The sequence below is a fragment of the Battus philenor genome, unplaced genomic scaffold, assembly GCF_028537555.1.
Source record: "Battus philenor isolate CCGP_79_NKW_IND1 unplaced genomic scaffold, ilBatPhil1.0.hap1 SCAF_1, whole genome shotgun sequence".
NCBI lineage: Eukaryota > Metazoa > Arthropoda > Insecta > Lepidoptera > Papilionidae > Battus > Battus philenor.
In genome coordinates, this window is record NW_027181661.1 from 7017727 (window position 1) to 7027955 (window position 10229).

The 10229-nt window shown below is 34.9% G+C and overlaps 1 protein-coding gene across 2 annotated transcripts in view; it reads left to right on the forward strand.

The window, feature by feature from the left end:
- Positions 1-9918, forward strand: part of LOC137933419 (tetratricopeptide repeat protein 39B-like) — a 52910-nt gene extending 42992 nt beyond the window's left edge. For both annotated transcript variants that reach the window (XM_068777374.1, XM_068777380.1), the window contains 9 exons: positions 1523-1680; positions 3054-3219; positions 3774-3935; positions 4039-4202; positions 6231-6392; positions 6664-6853; positions 7397-7557; positions 8197-8316; positions 8405-9918. In XM_068777374.1, the coding sequence (XP_068633475.1) occupies positions 1523-1680; positions 3054-3219; positions 3774-3935; positions 4039-4202; positions 6231-6392; positions 6664-6853; positions 7397-7557; positions 8197-8316; positions 8405-8579 (1458 nt within the window). In that variant the 3' untranslated portion in view covers positions 8580-9918. The remainder of the gene's footprint in view (positions 1-1522; positions 1681-3053; positions 3220-3773; positions 3936-4038; positions 4203-6230; positions 6393-6663; positions 6854-7396; positions 7558-8196; positions 8317-8404) is intronic.
- Positions 9919-10229: the final 311 nt, after the last annotated feature.

Consider the following 10229-nt stretch of genomic DNA (forward strand, 5'->3'; position numbering starts at 1 on the left):
ATTAGTTTGTTGTCGTGTTATATGTGGTTGTTTTTTATATCTGTTCCTTACGTAATTTTTGATGTTTTTTTTTAAATAGATGCGACAAATTTACGAATTGTTTAATAAAAAAAAAAAACAAACATTTTCTGATAAGCTGTGAAATGTATAATTTGATGCTCTTCAAGACAGAGTACGATTGTCAAAGATAACATTAAAACAGTTGTTTATATTTGTTTGTTCGATGTCATTTGTATCTTCGATTAAATAACAAAGTCAATATTGCAGCCTTAAGATGTTAACTGCTGGACATAGACCTCCGCCCTAAATTTCCAATAGACCTGTTGGAAGCAGACCTGCATTCAGCATTTTCCAAAGACCTTAATAGGATCGGCTGTCCGCCTTTTGGGTCAAAATTCTACGCGTGTTTGCTCGTAGGCGCATAGGCGGACATGTGTCCTGTCTACTGCCTCCTGTCCTGTCCTGTCTACTTTTTTTTGTTTACAAATCTCCCCATTTTTAAATCCATCTCGTTTCTCTTTGAGCAACTGTAGACTTGCCAATGAGGATTATGATCCTGTAAGAGACCACGTTTCAACGTCGTAAAGATTACATATTATGATGCTATATTTTAAACCGAGGCAATACAGTCGATATTTTGCAAATTCGTATATCTTCGAAATAAAAATTGCGATCGGGAATTTAATCATTGATTGCAAATTTACTACAAGTTCAGTTTTTATTTAACTTATGAAATTGTTAGGAGATAGTACGAATTATATTATTTTTTTGGATAAATTGTTATTGACACTGGTCTAGAAAACTTTTGAGTTTTCCTAGACGAGAGGAATTTTCGTTTTAATCTAAATCGGCTTCTGATAGAACCATAGCTTTATCTCAGTAATTTTATCTATTGGTATTAAAATTCGTTAGTATTTTACTAATTAATTATCAAGGGTTGGCTACATTAAATTTCACTTCTGGAAAAGTAATGAAAAAATAAATGTTGTTTCTTGACATACATATATATATATATATATATATATATATATATATTGAAATAAACAGAATCTCCGCCAGACCTTGGAAGATATTCTTCCAAACGTCACTGATAGTTTTGAAAAAAAAAACATCTTTTAGTTTAAAGCATTGGAATTGCTGCCATTTTTATAAAGAATGTTTTGCTTTAATTCAACTAATGTCTACGTCTATAAATTGAACAAATTTCACGAGAAATTCTGTTCTTGTGATGTAACTACATAAAAAAAAAACACAAGATGACAATTCTCGATTTCGTGGTGGCCACCTCGCCTCGCTAAACTTTCTTTGGAAACGACCTACACGCTGGCATTAGATATATGACAAATGCCCCCGTCTTGATTGAAGAAAGTCATAGACTGATTAAGCTGTTGAAGCTTGAATTATCTTATAGCCCACCATTTATTTTGCAAAAACGATGCATCGCGTTACTCTATGGTAAGTAATTTTGTATTAATTAAATGCTGTCTACACTCTGGTTGTATAACGTGTATTATTTTAACAGACGAACTACATGAGCATGTCAGACGAGCAAGCCCACGCAGAGCTGTGCTCCGCCGAGTCAACTCTTCTCCAGGCTGCGTTATGCATTTTGGATGGCGAAGATCTTGCGGGCTTTCTTCGTGCTACCATCAAAATCAAGAGTTCCTACAACATCTACAAGTAAGTTAAATTTGTTTTTAGTGACAAACATTTGTCTATTTTTGTTTCTTCCATTTTTTGAGGACACAGGCTATCAAATGGACGATATGACTCTTGAAAACTTGTTGTTGGTTCAAAGGCAATTGACATGAGTTTTGAAGTACCTCTATTTTCAAGAATAAACATTTCCAATAGATAATATGATGTATGAGGATTCCATATGGGACAACAAAAAATAAATGACTTATATAAAGATCCAATAAAACCGTTGAATAATGAACATGCAATTTTTTTACTGTAAAAAGTTATTGACTTGTCACATTCCAATAGGAAAAATAAATTAATGTTACTTATATCTGAGCGATAGCTTTACACAAGGTTAATAGAAATAGATTAAAAAGCTTTAGGCTTTTTGCTGTCAAATAAACTATACATTCACCCGTCACATGTAAGGTCAATTGTTTTTTGCTTAATGGACCTGAATTAAACTTTATTTTTTTTATCAATTCTAATTTGTGTCGCCATTGTTTTTTTCACAAAATTTTTTTTTCGCTTTTATTAAACGCAGATAGTTGAGAGAGGGTTGCCGCTATTTGATACGGATCTTTATTTCCCCAGCTGCGAGGCACGACAACGATTTTCCATTATTTACAAACAAAATAAATGCAGCTAAAATTGATACATATTAACAATACAATTTGGAAATTTTACTCAATTATACACATGTTGGTACATTATTTTATTTCAAGTCGCTGCCCGTGTTACAGACCGTTAAATGTCTTGAGGTTTAGGATAATGTGCCGGGCATATTCATTAAAATACTTCTAATTTACTAGATACACTTTTCAACTACGTGCATTTGAATTGATAGATTTAGTGATCCTGATTTGACGTAAAAAATCATAACTATCAATATATATTGATAGTTTTGATTATATATTGTTATATATTGATGTTGATATCAACATAACATCAAAATAAAGCCTTATTTACTTTTTTAATAATATATTATGAACCATCTATAAGAAACATCACGGATTTATAACTTAAGTCAATATGGCACGTGTGATCCGAAAGCGTAAGATAAGTAGTCTTTATAAATCAAATACAGGTTACAATCATAGTTCATGGTATTTTTGTAATTTATAACTAATTCATATACACCTTGAATTTTAATTAGAAATACCATAATACGTACCACCTCCAACGATGAAATCATCATGACTGCCGATAGCCACTGCAAAGCCTAGGCCTCCTCAAAGATCGCCACGATAACCGCACTTGTGCTGACTATAAGAATTACCAATAACTTATTTGACAATGCATTTATTTAATCCTTTTTAAGTGTTGTAAGACGAAAAGGTAAGCAATATGTTTATTTGTTTGTTACATAGGGAGTGCTCACGCATACTAGAGAAAAAGCCGTGGGAGAGCGAGATGTCGCGGATGCACTTCCAAAGCGGCGTTCGCTTAGGACTCGCCACGTTCAGCATCATGATAGCGATGCTCCCCCCCCGGCTCGTAACTCTTCTAGAGTTCGTAGGCTTTTCCGGGGACAAGGTAAGAAAAAATTCTCCTTTACAAATTTCATTAAAGTGTCAGCTCTCTCCTATTACTATATCCTGGTCCAATAATTCGAATAATTACTAAAAATTAGTAATTTCATTGAATCGGCTACTCAATAGTGGATTAAGGAATCTCAAAAATATTATTACAACTGCAACCATATTAAGGCTCATTGTTTGTTCACTCAGACGTTATATAGAAATTAATGAAATGCCTTCTGCACGCTGCGAGACCTGACTAAAAAGATCGCCATAAATATTTGTAAGCTTTTATAATAAAAACTTAACACGAATCTTTAAACACGTTCGAGACGTCGTAGTGAATTAATTTGGCATTGGTAGACCCATTCCTGCTCGTTCTTTGACACCAACATTCTTACTGCCCTGCCAAAGAAGAACAGATGGCACAATATCATGAAAAAGAATATTATTTCGTGTCCACGGTATCAATATCGCCATAATTAAGGCAAGTACAGTTAACAGCATGGACGATTTGTAGACTTCTGTAGTTTTTTAGGTAAGGACACATCGAAACACTTTTGTTTACAGGAGGCTGGGTTGGCAGAGCTGCAAGCTGGAGCTCGGGAGCCTGGTCTCCGTGGAGTGCTCTGCGAGCTGACCTTGCTGGCCTACCATCTCGTGGTGAGCCATTTCGCTGGAGCTACACCGGACTTCGATCTGTGTCAGCGCATTCTGGAGACGCAGTTGAAGGTGAGTGTTATTTTAACTTACCATGTGCTTCTGGTTAAAGTTCATTGGGTTCGCTAAGCAGGCGAGGAACAGCTAGTCTGATATGTGGTTAATTTTACGACAGGTATACCCGGAGGGGGTTTGGTTCCTCCTTTTCGAGGGACGTTTACAACTCCTTCGTGGTCGGTGCGCCTTAGCAGCGGCGACCTACCTACGGGCGGCAGACACCCCGCACTTATGGCGCCAGCTCCGCCACTTATGCTACTGGGAGCTGATGTGGGCGAACGCGTAAGCATGAAAACAAACACGTTTCTATTTTAGGTGGTGGTCGGGTCACACCGTATGAAGTAAATTTAATATGTTTACTTATACATCTTCGACGCTTTCAAGACAAATAACATAGCTTATGTATTTTACGATCGCACATTGCGACGCTTCTTGACTATAATAGGATTACGCTTTCTTTTAGTAAATAGACTTATTATATTCCGATGGTCTGGTGAAAAGTTTTTCCTGGGTAAGCAAGGTACAAAAACAACGGACGAGAAGGCCGTATTTAATATATTTTAGTTTAATAATTATTCTTTATGTACTTAAGGTATTTGCAGGAATGGAATAAAACTATTCTTACAGGTGATGATAGAAATTAAATAGTGCGGAGATGATAAAAATCATAGATATGCATTTTATTGTATTTCCTATTTATTGAATCTCTACGCACCATTATTTGTCCCACGTATGATAATTATTTATGTATTAAACTTTATATACAACGTTCAAATTTATTATAGTACCGTAGAATTTGTACAGCTAACGATACATGTTTTAAAACGAACTAATTAGATTAATAACTAACACAGAAATTCAGTTATTACTCTTACTTAGATTATAAGACCTTTTTTATTATTAAATATCAAACCACAGATTAAAAAAGTTTAATATAGTATACATACCCTCCTTATTTGTTTCGTGTAACTTGATATTATAAGAACTAGGTCAAGTTTCTTTATAACTGTTAAATGGCAGCATTTAATGTCATTAAATCATTATTAATACAATACACAAACCATAATGCATTATTTATATTCATAATTAAACAACATATTGAACCATGTACCGATAGTAGTTCATCGATAAGAAAAGAAAAAAATTATGTGCATACATTCCCGCTGTTACTGCACGTAAATTAAAAAAATATCAATAAAAATAATATAACAATCACTTCGTAATCATTAATCGATTCTGCAATTGTTTCATTTCATCTCTGCGCCATTTTATGCATTAGCGATGCTCACAAATATAGAAGTGGAACTATTGCTCATACCTACGAATTTATATTATATGTACTTGCCAACGTATACGATATTTACAAGTTGTAACTATAAATAAATTTTGTCCAAAGTCTTTTTGAAGCTAAAAATTTAAGCAAGATGTTCTCTTTGTTTGTTGTATTTGTCTTGAATGTAAGATTGAAAACCAAGCTAATAATTTAGTCGAAGAGGACGGGCTAGGTTTCACTTCTATATATCATTATATACATTTTCATAACTATCGACTATCTTTTGCGTATGCGAATTCTTATATTATGTGCTTATGTTTAACAAAAAAGTGCACGTGTTTTCATAATTTCAAAATCATTTCATCGTAACTGCTTAACTTATACTATAAAATCGACATGTTGTAATAAAATGTGCTTTGGCAGTGCTATTGTTGTTGCTTTCTGTATAATGAACACCTTAGATTTCCGTCTGTCTGTATATAATTTTAGTTCTTTCAATTTAATTTAATTTAATTTTAAGGTGAACTGCACGATTGTTATTATTTTTTCTTATTTTTTATCGAATCACAACAGAGCAAATGGCATCGAAACTCTTCCATTAGTTTTCGTGATAAAGCAAAATAAACCAGGGCAATGTTTAAAGTGCAATGTATTGTTGACGTTATTAAACAGTTGACAGACATAATTCAAATTTGGAAAAGACCCATATGGATTGAACCATAACTGACTCACCTACTTGTAAAAAAGGGACAAGAAATATAATATATTCTGCCCAACATTAATATTATTGTATTTGTATAAAAATACTTCTGTTTACAGAAATGTTATTCAAAAAGTTAGTTTTAAAGTTTCAGTGTTTCGTAATTTTTTCTTTCTCTCAATGTGTTCTTATTGGGGATTTAAATGTCAATCGTAAACTCTGTGTTATTTCAGTTCGTTATTTTATTTCTTTAATTTAAATTTCATATTTAATTTATTATTATTTATTTTTATAGTTTTCGTCTTGCATGTGTTTAATTTATAAACGTTTTGTGTAGCATGATGATGGATTGGCGCGGAGCGGCTGGATTCGCTGGTCGTCTGATTGAAGAGAGTTCATGGTCTCGCACGGTGTACTCCTATGCAAAAGCAGCATTGCTTCTGCAACTCGGGGAGAAGGGAACCCCCGCCGAACGCCGTCAGGCCGCTGATTTGCTCAAGTAAGCGGCGAACGTGTTCACGTAGATTGGAATCAACGACGAGTTCGCGCGCACGCATTGCGAACCCACTCCGTACTCACTGTTGTATGAAGTACTGTTATATTATTATTTATTGCAATGTGCGGTGATGCGGACAACATGCACGTTGTAGTGTCATCCTGGATGATGTTAATATATATTCGGATCATTTAGATAGACATGTAGGCATATGCAAAGGGAGTAAAGAGAAAAAAAAATATGCGTTCAAGTTTTGACGAGTGTCGTTTTCCAGAGCCGCTCCCCTGTACCGGCAGAGAATCGCAGGCAAATCGTTGCCAATGGAGAAATGGGTGAGCCGCCGGTGCGAGCGCTACGCCGTTCAAGGAGGACGGCTGCTGCTGCCCGCAATAGAGCTATTGTGCCTGTGGAACATGTTGCCGGCACTGTCCGGCGACGCCGCCGCGGTACATTCTATGCTTAAGGTATAAAAACGTTTTTGATTATTAACTGATTCTATTCAATTATGTTACTTACTGCCAACGATACAAAATTTAAAGCTATCTCCTTGTGTACTCGTATGTTATAATAAACTCAATTACAGCTAGAATTATCACATTAAAACGCAGCCCTAATGTACCTCTATTGAGATTTCGCCATGAGTTCAATCGGAATAAGTTTATTTTTTATCATGGCCTATAAGAATGGATAAAAGTGTGTCAATACTTATCCACCATCATTTTAGCCGTAAAACGCCATTCTGGATATAAGCCTCCTCCATATTTTCAATTAGAAAGTTACATCCGGCATTGTACGACGACGTTAACAAGATTATCTGTCCACCTTGTGTGTGGACGTCCCATACCACGATTTCGGGTTCGCAATCTCACTCCGCTCTGAAGTTTCACCAAGAACGAAGAGCCTAACAAAACTTAAAAACGCTGAAGCGAGAAAATGGTCAATAGCTTGCCAAATTTTTGAATTTGTATTTTGTATTGCTTGTTAATAATCATGTATTTTATGCTTAGCAAATTGAGGTCACAGACGAACGTCTGGACCGCGAGGAGAATCTTTGGCCATCAGCATTGGAGGGGGACAATCGCGCCTTACTTGCATACTTGCGCGGATGTTGTTTAGTCGTACTTGGAGTGCCGCGCTTAGCTTTGCACCATCTCGATCACGTCGTCAGGTAAGACAAAGAAAAGAAACACATGCAAAATAAAGAAACACACGCAACTTTTTTTTCTAATAGAAGCAACTATTAAACCTGAAAATTTATTCAGTAATATTAACTTCAATTTTTTCCATTTAACCAGTATTATTTGGAGAAATTGGGTGACCAGGAAAAGCACTTGGAAAGAAAAATATATAGTTGTCTTTCTCAAGTAAAAATCAAATTTATATGTATTTATTGCTAAAATTATCCAGGGTAATTGGTTTCTAGAATCTAGAAGCTTTAAAGGAATGAATTAATGTATAATACACCTTATCCAATAATCAATGGTTTCAGAAGTGGTAAATAACGTAATAATAGTAATAAAAAACGTTTAAAAAGTTCGGCTAACTCCATATCAGTCCTCCTGTAGACTTCCTACAACCAGGAATTAATGACATAATTAATTAATTTAACATGTTTCAAAATACACACAGTTTTATGTTGTTGAACCACATTTTGTACGTGGTTTAACCTCATAAAGCTTTTTCACTCATAACTAATTACTCAATAAAATCAATAGCCACGTTCTTGTAGTATTTAATGCATTACGACTCTGTCCATGAGAGTTCTGTGATTTCAATGGATTTGATTATATTTTTAATATTGTTTCAGACTGAAGGAGAAGATCAAAGAGGACTCGTTTCTGGTTCCATACGCTCTCGTGGAAGCAGCCATGTGCCACCATTCGCTCGGCGAGGTTGACCGTGCAGTAAATATTCTGCAAGATACCAGGTAAAAAATCATTTTTTTTGATATATCTGTATGATGACCGCCAATTTTCTATGAGCTGAAAGCTAAATTTGAAATTTGTTGTTTGCAGAAAGCGCTATTCCAACTACTCGCTAGAGTCACGTCTGCTGTTCCGCATACACTCCAAGCTTCAGATCGTGCGTGAAAATCCTCCAACACCTGGTGGCTCCAAAGATTCTCCTGATTTCGCCCGCCCACCATCGCGGCAGCCTGGAAGGGCAGAACATCCTCAAGCGGTTGCCTAAATCGAGTCTCATTAAATTCATGTTTTTGATGCGTTATAGTTTAAAAAAATTCCGAACGGATCACATTTTTGTCTAGCTGCGCATATACAGGTTGTCCCATATATCAACGTTGAGCCGAAATCGGATGATAGGTTAATAACTCCAGAAAATAAGATAAAAAAACCATTGTTAGGTGTTTTAAAATTTGTTTGCCATGAAAAATTATTTATTTTATTAATTGCTTAACGTTTTTTTCTGTTACGATACCTACGAATCTTCACTTTCCCGTAATTTTTTTACTTTTTCTGTCTTATGTTAGTAATCATTTCGTAAAAAAAAAACAGATAAAAATCTATTCTATAATTTATTTATTATTCTATAATTTATATATTATTCTATAATACTTCATTGGCCTTGTTGTGTTAAAAAATGGAAAGAGACATGAAAAAATACCGCACGCTTTTTTATTGAATTAGCCACTTCAGCGCCCGATTTCGGTTGAAAATTATGCATTTGCAGAAGTTAACGCTGGCACTAATGGTCTCTCACTTCGGGCCTCATTGGCAAAGACAAAGTCACTCAAAGAGCCATGGTGAGAGTTATGCTAGGGGTTAATCTACGAGATCGAATTATAAATGAGGTGTTTCGTAGATGACTACAGTTAACTGACACAGCCCACGAACAAGTAAGGAGAAATGGCACATACGCCTACCAGCAGGCCACGTAGCCTATGATCGCTGGAGTCTTAAGGTTCTGGAGCTTAAACCACGTACCAGCAAAAGCAGCGTGGAACGTCCACCCTCAAAATGGATAGACAACCTTATAAAAAAACACCCTAGATGCAAGCCGCTGTCATCCGGTACCATTGCAAATCTAACAAGGGGCCTATTTCCTGTAATAAACATTCTACAGATGATAATGACTCGATTTGGCTTGACGCGATTTAAAGGGCAACCTGTATATTGGATATACATTTCAATTTCTTCCTGGGGAGAGCTGGTTTTACCTTGTGGACAGATTATTGTAAAGATGGAAGGGAAGGGGGGCTTATAGGAAATGCATCTTTATAATATCTATAATAAATATTACGCGGCGGACTTCTCTCGCATAGTATTATAAACAGCTTTGAATGTTAATGTATGTTGCGTAGACTAAGACATATTTAACCGTATTTAATCATTGCATACGTAGTAACAGTTTGATGTTCGTCAATTCGCATATTAATATATTAAAGCCAACTAATTATGTTATTTATAATTTTCGATTTGTTTCGTTTCTATAGACCTAAAATATTTTACAATCAAATTCTCTGAGATTGTTCTTTCATTATCATAAATGTTATTTATATTTATTCACCATCTTTAAATGATATAATGTTCGTTTGCCTTTGATTGACACTATCTAAATGACATAAAGATTTTGTGTCAACCAATTAACGATTTAAACGTTATCATGTACATGAATAATAACCTAAGAATATTTTTATCGCAGAGAAAAATTACGTAAAATGTTTACCGAGCACAACTGTGGATTTTATGAAATGTTCCGTTAAACAAAAGACCGGTATAATATTTTTTTCTGGAACTGTTTTTGGTTTCAAGTTATGTAATCTCAAATTTTCCTTAATTTTATATAAATTTAAAAAAAACATTTAAGTTTTTTTGTACGTTG